Genomic DNA, 15,713 nt, shown 5'->3' on the forward strand with positions numbered 1-15,713 from the left:
AATTGTTCCTCTTAAACCTTAATGAAATTCAGTCAAAGGGATTTCTGTAGCCTGTCACCGGTCTGTCTAGATTTTTCAGACGTTTCCTAGGCGCATGTTTGTTGATGCACGCAGGCTTTCAACATGCACAATACAAAAACCCTTCCACAGTGCAAGGAAATGCTACTCTGCTACTTAATAGCGCAAGTTTCTGAGTTTATATGACAGTTTTTAATCTTCTAAAATATAACGTGCTCTATTTCTATGTAGTAGGTTTACAACAAGTTGAATATAATACGCTTTTTTTTTTCTTGTCCATAATGTGAATTCTTTGAAGGTATTAGTTACTAGTTCTACTCCTAGAGCTGAAAGTTTTAAGTTTAATAATATTCAGCTTAGTTGAGATACCTAATGAGGATTATGCCTCACTGGTAGCCAGATGTTTATCACCTACTATCAGAACTATGTTACAGATCAGCGCTTCAGTTGTAGAATGTTTCCTAACCAGAGCTGAATATTTATGGTAATGGCTGTCTTTAGGGAAAGTGGCTAGGTTGTGTGTGTAAAAGTGAGTAACTGTTTACATTGCAGTCGAGAGGTAAATTGCAGGAAAAGCTCCCTATGGTGTAAAATTAGATATTCAGTATTTACTCTCTGCTTCCAGAGAGTAAAGTTATAAACAGTTATTTTGAAACGGATATGTTTAGCAACCTGGCTTTACTGTATGTTGTCAAAAACCTGTTTAGAAAGAATTGTTACATGTATTGTAAGTTCTGTTTATGATCACAGACATTTCATTTTTGGTTAAGAATTTATTTTGTTAAATTCTGTGCTCTCTTAAATGCTAGAGGGGAATAATGTGGAGGATTTTTGCGGTACCATCAACTCTGATAGTGATGAATTCAGTTGCCTGGCTTTGTAAAAATAATGTTTATATACACATGTCTCTTTTTTTCTTAGCTTGTGAAAATTCTATACATTCTACACTGATACAGAAAAATGGTGAAACATGATCCCGTTTTAAAATAGTGGATGTTTTCTTCCAATTGTCCTTAGGTCTCATTAGGTGGTGTTGATCTTACAGTGCGGGTCCTCACAACAGGTTACTGGCCTACTCAGTCAGCCACACCAAAGTGCAACATCCCTCCAGCTCCCAGACATGCTTTTGAAATATTTAGAAGGTATGTATGAAAACAGATTTTTAGGTAGAGGTTTTAAGAAGAAACTTTCTAAACTTAACGTACAGATACGTTTTAACATTGGAGTTAAATACATGCTAGCATACTGCTCTTCTTCAGTTCATGCGAAAATTAGAGAATGCAATAGTCACGTTATGAGGCTTGAGTTTTTGGAAGCTTTTCCTTAGAATTCTAACGAGAGTTAATGTTTTGGAAAAGCAAAAGTTAGAAATTTCTTAGTGTCCTTAATGGCTGTGAAAAGTCTATGTAACTGTTTAAAGCAATTTCCTCTTAGGTATAAAATGTGAACTATGTATTAAGTTTACGATTCAATTATATTACAGATTTTATTTAGCCAAACATAGCGGGCGACAGCTGACACTCCAGCATCATATGGGTTCTGCAGATCTCAATGCCACTTTCTACGGGCCTGTTAAAAAGGTAAAGTATCAAGATTATGAAAATATTGTATCTTTTTTTAAAAGCAAGCAAATGCACATTTTTAATAACTTCAGAATTTTGTAAAATAAAAGCTTACCCATTGATAATAGAAGAGTAAGAAAAAGATGCCTTCCATCAGCTTTATAGTCTGATTCTTCCTTTGTAGCAGTTTTGGTTTGACTTTTTCCCACTCTAAATCTAATCTGAATGCATCACTCAGCATCATCTCTTTGTCACCTCATAGAAAAGTAGTAATTTTGATCTTGAAGGGATCTCAATGTTTTGAGTGTTTTGGGTTTTTTTGACTGTGAATCAGTCAAAAGTGAAATGAAACTTGTTTTTCTTTAGAGTAATTCTTGTTAATATGAAAAGGTGTTGTTAAGCCAAGTTCAGCCTGCTTTTCATATTCAGAGTGCTACCTAGCAATGTAGACTATTTTTTTCAGACTTGAGAATCTTAGTAGAGTTTGTAGAAGTACAGTGCTTAATGTTTATGTATACAAGAAGATAATTTGCTAGTGATTTGGACGAGTTCTAAAATGCTAAGCTAGAGATAGTAATGGCACGATGCTTGGGATCATAGAAGGCAATGCAAAATGAAAACAAATTTTTTATAACACAAAGTATTAATAATGTGTATTTGTGAGGATGTTAAAATTGTATTACTGTAGAATAAATATTTTGATAATTTTAAAGATAAGAGTAAGAAAACTGGAGGATGGGCAAGTAGTGGAACAGGGGCCAGAGAGCCCGTCCTTGGAGATGTTCAGTATTTGACTGGACACAGCCCTGAGCATCCTGCTCTAGATGGCCTGGCTCTGAGTGGTGGCTGGACTGTGGGACCTACAGAGATGCTTCCAACCTCAATCACCTTGTGATTCTAAGACAGCTACTGGAGAGACATTCTGTTTATGCCACCAGGCGTATGCTGTTCTATCACTTGCATAGACTGATCTCCTAGATAATTATTTCATCATATAACTTTCATTTTACCAAGGTAAAATATTTTGCAGTGGAGAATAATCTAATAGTAGTTTTGTAATTTTAAAATAGGAAGATGGCTCAGAGGTTGGCGTAGGAGGTGCCCAAGTAACTGGCTCAAATACACGGAAGCACATATTGCAAGTCTCTACTTTTCAGATGACGATATTAATGCTCTTTAACAACAGAGAAAAATACACATTTGAGGTAAGCGTTGTGGTTTTCTCACCTGATTTTAAATAATTGTTTTAGGCACTTTCTTGACCTCTTGAATAGACCTTTGAAGATCAGGTGCCTCTCATTCTATTTGAGTGTGGATCAGGCCAATAAATACAGGAAGCAGATCATTAGCAATCACCTGGGAAGCAATCCTAGGGGAGGAAATTATTTGGGAACAGAAGTTTTCAGAAATGTTGAAGGGAGTTGTGAGCGTAGTTATTCCTAGGTCATAGAGCTATAGAAAATCTGAAGTTGGAATGCAGCAGGTGGCTCCATTTGCTCATTTTATCTTTGAGAAACTCTTCCCTGAGCTGGTGAGCCAGAAAGGAGAATGAAGAAGGTTCAGATAGATTCTTAAGGAGACTAGAGGGGCATTGCGGGAAAAGGTTGAAGTGGTCAGCTGATGGACAATGATGAAGAAGCCTTTGGGAGTGGAGGAGGATCCTGTGCTATGAGATTTGAGCATTGTATTGTTAATGTCAATTAATAGTTCCGGTTTAGACGTTATCTTCTGTTTGAGAGAGCCTTGGCAGCCTTGAAAAGCAGTATGGGTGCAGTTTGAAATGGAGTGGATTTCCAGGTTTTCTCATCTACTTTTGGCTTGTGCTATGCATAGTAATCATTTGCCTTTTTATTTGGATTTTGTTTTCAGCTTATTTGGCATACTCCTAGCCTGTTAATAAAGAATGTTTCTTTGAAATGGTCTCAGTTGGGATTAAGGAATGCAGGGTTTGATAAGAGGCTCTTAATAAACTACTCATAGTTCAAAAAAAGATTATTTTAGAGCACAGAAAGTCCTGTGTGTTCTGAAATCTATTGCAGGAGCTTTACAGCTTTTAGTACTTTCTCTGCAGAATACTTGGGAGGGAGTGAGGAAAAGAGGGGGGCTTAACAGCTCTTTTTTGTCTTGAAGTTGGTGTTGAAATTGGGCTGGTGGTTACCTTATTCCACAAAATTGTAGGCTTTATGAGTAGTAGAGCCTCACCCATATATGAATAAATAATACTTGGTAGAGCAGTGAAAAATACAATTTTTAATATATGCTCTAAATTATAGTTTATTTTACGAAGACCAGATGATAGAGAAATATGTCCATGTGCTTTTAGGTTGTGTGTTTTGTTTATTTCTGGTTTGGGAGTTCTTAAACTCTTACTTTGTGTCCCACTGTAACTAAAACATTAAGAAGGCATATTTGTTTTGTTTGGTTTCTTTGGTGAAGTGTGTGGGAGTTGTCTTTAACTCCAGCCAGGAAAGCTTATGAAAACTTAAGAGCAGAATGAATTTTATCTCTGTTCATTGATTATTGAATACCATGATTAATTGCTGAGTGCTGGGCAACTGTTATTTCTCTGTCATATCAAATTAGTGCGTTCACTGCAACATAGCATGAGAGATGACTTGCGGTGTGTGCTTGTGTAAGCATAAAACTGTCTGATATACAAGTGTTTCTGCAGATTCACAGCTGAACAAATTAATTTGAAGTTGCCTTCACAGTTGAACAGACTTTGCTGTTTTGTTTTGCATTCAGTGTGATTATTAATTGCAAACTTGGCAGGATCCTTACAATAATCCTAATAGCCATTAAGCCATGTGATTGAGAGAAAAATGGGATAATGATGATGCAAAAATTAGGCATAAGATGCTACAGAAACTTGAAGGATTATTGTATAGCAAAATTCCGTCACAAAAATGTATGAATTTATTGTATTCCTATACAGCAACGTTTTATTTATATATGCAAAAGAACTGGTGGCCATCAGGGTCTAGGTTAATGCTACTTGAATTTAAGAGAAAGGATCTTCAATGCAAGCCTTCAAAGAATGCTAATTTTTTCAAAGAATTCAATTTCTTCTAATCAAGTGTCATCTAATACTCAACATATTTTTTCTGTTAGCTTACAGTACATCTCCAGTATTTTAAAAGGTGAAATGCACAATTTTTAAATGATGACATCAAAAATAAGGGAAAATTTTTGGTTCTAGCTTTGGGCTTAACAAACAAGAAATACAAATGTGACTGTAGTAGAAGTAAAGTTGTTCAATAATTCCACAAAAATGAGATATTAGAACTTAAAATTGGCTTATCTGTTTTCTCTTTTGCTCATCTCTGCTTTGGAAGATACAAAAGTTGAAGTCTGTAAATAAAAATAAAAATCTTTCTCTCCTTTTTTTTGTCACTTCAACAAAATGACATAATGTTTTTCCTTCTAATTTCCTTCTGCACATTTTCCTTCTAATAAACTTTTTTCTTGTGTAGAACTGGACAGAGGCAGTTCCATGCCTAGAATGATCTCTTTTGTAGCCTCCAGACAGAGCTCACCTGGTAATATTTTTAGAAATGAGATTGTGTAATGGTGCTGCTCTTGTGCACGACTCTACTGTGGCCTTTAAAATAAGGCATTTTTGGAGATGGGGAAAAAAGGTATACATTTTTCACTGTTACATCAAATGTCTATATAAAAATATGTTTAGAAAAATTATATGCTGAAGGAGGGAAGAGGGCACAGGAACATCTGTTATCCCCATTTACATTCATAGCTACACTTTTTAATCCAACTTGCAGTTTTTGCCTTCTTCTGAGGCAGCATATTGCAGTGCAGTTCTTTCTGTGGTTCTTATTTTAATGCTAACTTATAAATGCTGAAAACCAAATGGTTTGCATCCGTTAGTGGCTGAATTGGAATGCTACAGAGTGAAGTAAAATCAACACAGAAATATGTAGTGGTTATTATAAGGATGTTTAGCATCAGAAAAACTCGAATTCCATTTTAGCTCTTTGTTTCACTTCCATCAAAAGCAGAGTATATATATTTCCTTGTAGAAGTGATTTAGTTTTGAAGGGCTTAATTTTAGGTGTTGATAAAAAAAATCAAAGTTTGGGAGCCTGCATGTCACAGGCATATCATTAATAAGCTGGATTTGGTTTGTAGCCTCGAGGCTTTATGTTTACCTAAGTCCTAAAATCTAAGTGTCACCTTCCTTTGGTTTGTTAAATTTATGCTGATCAATCCATTTCAGTAAGACTTCTTGTCTGTGACCATGTAAAGGATTATAGCATCTGGGGTTTTTTTTAATACATAGTGGTTTGGGGTTTTTTTAATACTACTCTGTGCTGGATCTAGAAAAAAATGTCTGAAGGTGACAGTTGTGTTTTAAATAAAGCAACAAATGAAGTAACTTTCTGTGAGCTGCTTGGGAAGAAGCATTTTGATATTAGCAAATAGTTAAAATATGTGGATCCATATCACTTATTTCAAATACTATGAATATTTCTGAATGCATTATGCGAAGAATACTCTCAAGTTTAAGAACACTTTATTATTTCCCAATCATCCATAAGCAGTAGGTATCAAAAATTCTAAATTTTTTAAATTTTAGACGTACTGATTTTTTTTTTTTAATTTACATCATTCAAAGGAATTTGAACTCGTGTCAAAAACACAATTTCACATGATTTCACATAAAGACAACGTTGTACATATAATGTTGGGTCTATAGTTGAAAAGTAAGGCATATTCTGTCTGAGCCTTGGCATCACAAAGACCTGGTAGTGAGATATATATGAGATGCACTGTAATTAATGACAGAGTCCGAATAGAGGCCAGTACATCCACATTATTTTTATTGCATGTTGTCAGTGGTGGATGATCACATTTTTTTTCTGGATTGATTTTAAAAAACTTGAGTACACTCAAGAAATAGCATCATTTAATAGAACTTAGTTGTGCGCTGAAGCTTGATTTTTCTGGTCACTGTTTAAAGAACTTTTAACAAGTTCTTCATAGTTCTTTACAGATCTTAGCATTTTGATCACTGGGAGTTGTTACTACTGCTTTTAGCCTGAAGGTCATCAGTTTGACTTGTGTGCCATGAGCATTAGGAATTTATGGGGGCAGTGGAAGAGCTCGATACTGGTCTTGGAACCGAAGGTGGGGAAGCTGGGAAAGTGACAGCTCTTGTGGACAGTTACATGTCTGTGAGGTTTGTTTCTTCTATTTGGTAGTTTAATTTTTAGCTGCTAGAGGTCCCTCAAGAGTCTGAATGGGAATGTGAAATCCGAGGTGTCTGCAGTTTCCTCAAAGTAGAAAAAGGAAGAAAATAGAGATAAGGCTAAAAAGAACTTCTCATGAATGGGAGCTCAGTAAACGAGTTAAATTTGAGGAAGCAGTAGTAGTTGGCCTACTCCTAGAGCATGTTAAGACATCATTCTGCATCCAATATAATTTGCTTACTAACTCATGATCACTGGTGACTTACCTAACATAAGCTCTTACCTGAATTCTTAAGAATACCGGCAGAGGTGCAACAAGTTATGTACGTATTTTTACACACATTCTTCTTCAAAATTCATACATTTGCTGCACTATGATGGGTTTTTTTGTATTTCACCTGGAAAAGTCCTAGCCAAGGGCATCTGGGCTGTAAAAAAAATGTTTCAGGTTATTCAGAAAGCATGTGTAATTAATCTAGAGTATTTCTATGTTACGGTGAAACTAGACCTTGTTTGCTTCCATTTGTAAAGATCATATTCTCAACAGTGCTGCTGAATGCAAGAGCATTTACGCAGTTCTTTGTCAGGAATGCTCAGGAACATCATGGATGTTTTCCATCACTGAGTTACTTGGAAGGTTTGGTTTCACTCTGTTCAGTAAATGTTGGAGACAGTGGAAAAAATCCTTTCAGCCTTCTCAAAAATTACAGTGAAATGAAACAGCTGATTATCCATTCTTCTATTTTCAGGTCACCTTGACAGAATTCACTGTCTGTGCGTTGATCCAGGTGGATCATTTTGCATAGTACATATTGAGACTTTGCTACTGAATGAATTCTAACCTTTCAAGCCTCACAACTGTCATAATAATATTATTTTGCATGCTTGAAGGTGGACACTTCAAGCAATCGGTGCTGTTGTTTGCAAAACATGATACTTACTTCTGCCATAGCCATAAACTAATTAAGATATTCTTCTTTAGGAAATTCAACAAGAAACTGATATCCCCGAAAGAGAACTGGTTAGAGCCCTACAGTCCCTTGCATGTGGCAAACCAACACAACGTGTTCTAACAAAAGAGCCTAAATCAAAAGAAATAGAAAATGGTCATATATTTACAGTGAATGATCAGTTCACATCTAAACTACACAGAGTCAAGATTCAGACGGGTAAGTGGGCTTTATATTCTACTGTCTTGCACTCCCAAAACTGCCTTAAAATGTCAAATTATCTTTTGCAGGATTGATGTCCATACCAATAAAAGGAAGAGAGTAATACATTTTTTTCTTGATGATTGGTTGCATCAAAATGAAAATTTAAATACTGAGAAAAGTGTGGAAGTCATAGTTAAGCCCTTTACAAAATTTGTAATTACCGCTTAAAAGGAAATGTTGAAAGAGAAATAAAATTCAAATTAAATAGTAAAATTAAAAATATGCTACTGATTGATTCAGAAATAGGAAAATTGCCTCATAAGTTGCCGTACTGCTGTGAAATTGAGTGATGTTTTTAGCCCATGATACAACAGCCATTTCCAAGTGCCAGATAGCTATAATGTTTTGGGGGAATTATTTGGGTTTAACAAATAAGAGAAGCTGGTCAGTACAAAACGACTTCATTAGCTCATCAAAGTGCTGGTTTGTGTTATGCATAAGTAATGTTGATACCTTTTGTCTAGAAAGCTCTCTGGAAGTAATTTCTGAGTTGTAGCATTGCTGTGGATACATTTCATAGTGTTTTGGAAGATTAGTTCTTAGTTTTAGTACATTTAAAAATATTTTCTGACTTTGCAGATCTCGGTACATAAAATATACAGACAGCATCATTGGCAGTATTTTAAGTGCAACATTGCACATGCTGTTTGTTGCACGTAATGTAACTTGTTGGGCTTCTGTGCGGCACGCCGTATCCAGGGATGTAAGCATGTAAAACCCAGTAGTACCTACATGCATTACACGTATGCCTCTGCATAAGCGAAAGCTAGCCTGTCTTCATGCATATGCAGAGTGCTGCGGTGTCAACACGTTCGCCATGTCTGGAGAATTTTTCTGGTGAGCAGGAGCACAGTAGCCAAATGAGGATGTTGAGAACCCTCTGATCAGGACCCAAGGCACTTCCCTGGCATAATTAAAATAAATTCTGTGAAAACTGTTCGAGCTTTAGTGGAATTCTGCTTTTTCATTTCCACACCACAAATGTCTGTGAATGGGGAATATGATTTGGGGTTCAAGATGGTTTTAGAGCAAATCTGATACTTGTGGGTTTATGTCTCTGTCTTACACAGGAGACTTCTAATGTGTATCTCTTTAAAACCAATAAATACTTGGGGCTTTTGAGTGAAGAAGGGCAGGGGGAAAGTGGTATAGCAGTGTGGGAGGAGGGCTTGGTTATAATGATGCTTGGGTGAAAGGGTAAGAAAAGCTGGACATAAGGGCAGAAATAAAGCATAAATAGAAGAGGAGAACAGAATACAAAGAATATAATTGAGTTGGAGAGGATAAAGTTGGACTATTTCTTCTAACTGATGAACTTTCAAAGTATTTAACTAGCTTGTGAAGTAAACTTTCAATAGTTTTTCTATTTTAATTAATGGATTATTTGCTATATTAAAGAGAAAAATATTTAATGGGAGCATTGGGGTTGGTGGTGCCTGTAAGCAGATTTGAGTACTGTTCAAATTTTAACATAGCAATAATTAAATAACAGATTGTTACCTTGTCAGTTGCTATCAAAATATGCCAGAAAGTGTCAATATGTTCTTGTGGCTGCTTTTCATAAAAAAATCAAGTTTGAGAATGTCAAAACTCAGGAAAATATAACTTGATGTCTAGATGAAATAAATAGTGAAGCTAACACTTACACAATGAAATTAATTTTAATTTTGCTAACATACTTTACATTCTCTTTCTTTTCTTTAAGTTGCTGCCAAACAAGGAGAATCTGATCCAGAAAGGAAAGAAACAAGGCAGAAAGTAGATGATGACAGAAAACATGAGATAGAAGCTGCTATAGTTCGGATAATGAAATCTAGGAAGAAGATGCAACACAATGTGCTAGTAGCAGAGGTATACTTGTACACAGTTTTGATACGGGCTTGTGAATTCCTTTTGCTTTTCCTATTAATTCATGAAAGTTACACAGCTCTCACTAACATGATTTTGAAAAAGGCTTTTGAGAGATGCTGTATTTAATCCATCCTTTTTTTTTTCTCCCTGTCTATCTGAAGACATCTAAATCCTTACCCTTCAGTTTAGGATGTACTCGTGGGTATATCTAATTTTCCTTCCTCCTTTTAGTGCTATTATGATGTTATCAAATTCCTTGAAATAACAGTTGGCAACAAAAAACCACTGTACTTAACATTAGTTATTTTCTGCTTTGGTCTTGTTACTGACTGTTGGGTCCAGGTTTGAGAGATTTGAGCTCTTAGCGGAGAGAGAAAGAGTCCTGCTGCTCTTAACTCCTAAGTTTTGACAGCTTCAGGAATAGTATGGATTTTCCACTCTTGAGCTCCCGTAGGGCTGTGAAATTGAGAGGATTCTCAGGTTGTGACCATGCCTCTGCAGAGGGTCAGTACTTTGAAACATACCCAAAAATGAACAAGCAACTGATGGGGGGAAAAAACTGACAGAAGTTTGCGGACTGCTTCTTATGCTTCATGGTTGTAGCCAGCCCTGTCTAAATATATTTTTCTGATTATTTTGATCAGTTGGGATACTTAATGACCTTACTTGCCCTGTGATCTTATATTATTGTATATATTATCTTGTTTTAGGTAACTCAGCAGCTGAAGGCGCGATTCTTACCAAGTCCAGTTGTTATTAAAAAACGTATTGAAGGACTTATTGAGAGAGAATATTTGGCACGAACACCTGAGGATCGCAAAGTATACACTTACGTAGCATAAAATGCGTTCAGAAAATTTGATTTATTCTTGGACTATACTCTTCGCATGAACTGGGAAGTTCTTTTAAATCATTAATATTAAGACGACCATCTCTTCTATTAAATTACAATACATGTTCTAGACCATTCAGATCAAGCCTTTTACTCCTTTTGAGAGTTTTCAACATCAATTGATTGAGCTTCAGGCTTTTCAACGTTATCCCTGTAGAGATCATCCTTACAATTCTTCGGGAAAATGTGAATGTGCCGCGTTTGTTTTCAATACTGTATGAAAACAGAAAAATAAAAACAAATTTAGAAAATACAGCTCATTTAAAAAAATAAAATTGTTGGAATTTCATTTCCCCAGATCTTCAGTGTTGATGTAAATGTGTTTCTGTAGTGTTGCTTAGCACTTCGCGCATTGTATAAGTTGGGTTTAAAAGAAACCACGACTGGTAAGGCAAAATTCCCAGTTATATTGCTCTGCTTCAAATGTTTCTTTAACTAGCCATGTTTAATTTAAATATTTGGTAATTTTTTGAAGACCCAAGAAGACAACTTGAGCATGTTTCACTCTTCCAGCTGCACTCACTGTTCCAACAACATGAATCAGGAACTTCTCGGGGCTCAGAAAAGACCGTAATAATTTTGGCTTTCCCTTCTGTAATTTGAGTTCTTCTAAATTAAACTCTATATTGATTAGGTTTGTTCTGGTTTCTTTATAGGAAAAAGGAAAAGATTTTAGTGTGTATAAACTGTATAATAATTTTTGCTGTTGTACTCACTGCTGATGGTGGATTGTACAGGGCGATGTTTTTATTTCACTAAATGTAGACAAAATAAATTTAAAATAAATGGATTTAGTGTACACAAACAACTAATTCAAGTGTGTTAGAGTACAGGGTTGACAATCTTTTGGAACTAAATACTGTCCCCTGGGGAAACATACCGGGATTATATTTTGTTAGTAAACATCATAGATGGATCTGTAGCCCCAGGGTTTCCTATCATAAGTGCATATTTCAGGAGATTAAAGTGAAGCCAGTGTGCACTATTTGTTTTTAAAAATGCATTTTAAACATGCAATAAAAAACTGTTACTGTAATGAAATTTTCAGTTCTTACCCTGGAACTTTTTTCTTCTTGTCAGTATGCTGCAAAAATAGATTAAAAATTGCACTTTAGTGGCATCATTATTCTCATAGTTAGAAATAGTTTGAAGCGTGCATTGTACTGCAGAGTTTTTATTAAACAGTGTTTCTGACATTCCAGTGCACATATTACATGGTTTCTCTGCCATAGCTATTTTTCTATTTTAATTCAAAATGGTAATTTTTTTTTCTTGGTTCACATATGCTTTCATCATACTGAAAAATATAGTTGGGATGGGCTGAAGTTGAAACAAAAAGAAAAACTTGGTTGTAGAGCATTAGGATACTGCCAGAGCATTTCTTGATTAGCTGTGTTAAACAAATATGTGGAGGTGGTGTAACGTAGCAATGCAATTGGAGAGTATTTTTCTTAATGTGTCCCGAATCTCACCCCTCTCCAGCCTGTTAAGCTACAAATCCTGGCTATTGTTCAGTAGTCGGATATTTCTTCTAAAGAGAGGGACTGGAATTGGGGTGATGTTTTAGCTTGACTATTCTGAAGCTTTTTTTAAGAAGCTTAAATTTCCTGCGCACACACACACATACTAGCTTTTAAGTTATCAGAGGGGAGGTGGCTGAGGGACTTTCCTGCCCTTGTTCATCAAGAATTTAGACCCAAAAGAAAACAGCTAGCCCATTGGCCATTCTAAAAATGTATTTGCTGACTGTTACTAAAATACCTGTGTGTCTCTGTACAGTATATGCAGAACTTCAATAGAAATCGTTGTTTAGCCATAGAACAATACTAAATACAGGTTGGATGAGATCAGGGTTTTGGATTGTGTCATCAGAAACATCTTCCTCAAAATGTAACTCACTCTTCCGTGTATCAGTATGAAGGGTTTTTTATGCATATCCTATTCTTTAATAGCATAAATGTTGTGATAATTGCATGTTGATACTTTTCCGTGTGCTTTTCAGGGAGAAATGGGTTCACGTCCTTTTTCTCTGTGAAGCTTATAGAGATGTTAATGTTGCTATCTGTGACAGGAGGACTTTGTCCTTAGCGTTGCAATTATACTTTTGCTGTGCATCAGCCAAATCTTTCTACCTCTGGTGGCTTGTGGAAGTGCTGAGCCTGAATGTTACATGAATGACTGTACAATTATGTGCTTAAGGGTGGGGTTTTTACAAGCTATGTGGGCAAGTGTTTGCTAAAAGAATAACAGGTGGTGATGGCTATCCTCAGAAACTAAGAGTATAGTTTTCGTTTTAAATTTAATAGAATTATTCAGGAAGGGACTTTTGCTGAAGTCATCTTTTGGATATGTGCCCTTCACCATTGAACGAGGAGATCATGATACTGAGGATTTAAAGATGGAGAATGTGAAAACTGGCCAGAGAGAACAAGACATCAGTAGGACTCTGCTTAAGGTGAGTTTGATGCTTATGCCTTTACACTGTTTGTGTACATTAGTGAGATTTCTTTTACAGTCCATAGTAGAATTCTGCTATGCCTTATCTAATTTCATTTTTGCTTCCTTTCTTAATTTCCACTTAAAACTTACTTGTAATTTTGTTAAAATTTCATCAGTAGGATTGTAGTTACGTGTATGAGTGTAATTATTAGTAAGTTTGGTTTCTTTGCATTAATGTGCAGTTGAATGCAGTAATAAGACATAATAAACATGGAGTTTAATTCTTTAGAATTTTTTAAATTAAAAGTAGGTTTTATAGCTATTTGAAGATACATAGGCATGTACTTTCCTTGTAGACAAGTTTATTTTAAAGGGTTGGGAGTACGCTTCATTTACCATCATAATGAATAAGATTATCCTATGTATCCCTGATTTAGTCCCTGCTCTTTTCAATCTTAGCTACTTTTACAGCTTTGATTTGCTCTTTTTCTCTCCTAGAATTAATCTGTACGAGTTCCCCATTTGCTCCAGAACAAATGCATGTTAAGCATGTCTGCAAAGCAGACCGAGTCTTGGATGCTAAGCCACACCTGAACGAAATGTCTCTTCTCGCCCCCTTTCCTAAAGACAAACTTTGCCCTGTCAACCCTAAAGCTTTCAAAGTAATACTGGTTGTTCTTTGCTTATTGAGAATTGGTAGCTGCTGTAAGACTTGCTTTTCTGGACCTGTAAAAACGGAAGTATTGCACTAAGTATTCTGGATGACTGAAGTATTTTTATTCACATGTATTGTAATTAAATTGTACAGTACTTGATAGGTGGTGCATATATATCTATATGTAGTAACGGAGCCTGTCATGATATATGGTTTAGGGGATAGGCTTCCCATTTTGTCAAAGGTAGCAAAAACTGGAACTACTGGTGGCCTCCAGTTGTATGTCCAAAACTAGCCAGAACCTTTATAGCTCAGTCTAAAACTCCTTAACTCTGCTTTGCTCATCACAGTGGTTAGAGGCGACGTGGGCTCTGATCATTAGCTCCCGGTTCCTCGGAGCCCCTGTAGATTAGAGCGAGGATTTAACAGTCTAGGACTAGGCTCACACTAGTGTGTAGGGCTGGTAAGAGTCATTGTCTTGTTTGTGTCTGTACCAAAGTCCAATTTCTGTTAATACTCATTGTGATATCTTGAATAGTAAATGAAAAAAACAATGCGCTCAGTCTGAAGCATGAGTTTCATAGCTCCTCTGTCTTCTGGAATGTGTTATGCAAAAGGTTTGTAAAATGCAGAACTTTATATATATACAACTGAAAGCTGGATAAAAGAACAGAATACTTTACCTGGCTTTCTGGCCTTCTGTATGTAGGGAAGTGTTCATAGAGTATGCCCACAAACTGGATTGAATATTCTGAATCTTTCAGCTGGCTTTATGCATGTTTTAATCCGGTAGGGCAGAAGTGAATGTAAAATGTAAAGATGCTGTTTTAAATGAAAACAGTGGTACACCTTTACTTGCCTAACAAACAGCTGTGATAAATGGGCAGCGTGCAACACCACCCACATCAGTGCAACCTGGCTTGCATTTTGTGGGTATGGTGGTCTCCTTCAGAGCAGCAGGTCTCCCCAGACGTGCTGCGGTTCATACGTTTGGCGTAACCTTACTGACGTGACCGGACCTCTTACTGCAGTAAGCTGCTGCTGCTGTGTTGGCATTAGCACGTGCCAAGTTTATAGAACAGCTTTGCTCTGTCAGGGTCTTGCTCTTTTCTTCATTTCTCCTCCAAAACTGGAACTTTGATGGGGAGTAAGTCCGTGGGAGCTAATGTGTTCAGTATCACTGACATGAAGTTTATGGATATGAAAAGAAATAACATTTGAAGTTACAGCAGTGACTTTTTATTAATTATTCTTTCTCCTGCAGTTCAAAACTTAGCTTTAATTCTAGGTACAACAGACGCTGAGGAACCCTCCAGTCTTAATGACTGCTATTCTGTTCCTCTTTGAATAACATACTGCTGCGGTTCACTTCATTTGTATGCCTTATCCTTCAAGTGCTGGCAAAGGATTGAGGTTTGATCTGTCAGAAGCTGAAGCTAAAGCGAAGGTGGTGGTGTGCACGCTCAGGAAATAAATGTTTAGGCAGCGGAGTGACGTGTGTTTGCAGCGAGGGGCTGTTCTGCTGTCATCGCAGCGTGTCAGCTGTTGTGCAAGGAGGAAGGCGCATCTCTGGGGAGAGCAAGGGAGGTGCGTGGAGCAAAACCTGTTCTGAGATTGTGGTGGGTGTTGTGGGGCCGGTGGTGGTCAAACCTTGTGCAAAATGTGGTTTTAGTAACTTCTATTCATCACGTGTTAAAACGGTAAGATGTGCAGGTAGCTTTGTGGCATCCTGGATGACTTGCAGTGAGAAGTAAGTATTACTAGAGATGCCTTTTAACAAAAAAAGCAGGGTCTGCAGTACGAAACTGCTTTGAACATCGGAAGTCGTGGCACTGTGATAGCGCGAACAAGGTAGCCGAGACTGCCCCGGTGACA

The 15,713-nt window shown here is 36.7% G+C and overlaps 1 protein-coding gene across 1 annotated transcript; it reads left to right on the top strand.

Moving 5' to 3' along the window:
• Nucleotides 1-1,035: 1,035 nt before the first annotated feature.
• Nucleotides 1,036-11,041, top strand: LOC104083351 (cullin-3-like; the record flags this gene model as incomplete). Its single annotated transcript, XM_009586809.1, has 6 exons — nt 1,036-1,160; nt 1,502-1,598; nt 2,651-2,785; nt 7,770-7,956; nt 9,707-9,852; nt 10,563-11,041. Coding segments are annotated over 6 exons (822 nt in total), but the record flags the coding sequence as incomplete, so codon positions are not given.
• Between the last annotated feature and the right edge of the window lie 4,672 nt (nt 11,042-15,713).

The sequence above is a fragment of the Fulmarus glacialis genome, unplaced genomic scaffold, assembly GCF_000690835.1.
Source record: "Fulmarus glacialis isolate BGI_N327 unplaced genomic scaffold, ASM69083v1 Scaffold47721, whole genome shotgun sequence".
Taxonomy (NCBI): domain Eukaryota; kingdom Metazoa; phylum Chordata; class Aves; order Procellariiformes; family Procellariidae; genus Fulmarus; species Fulmarus glacialis.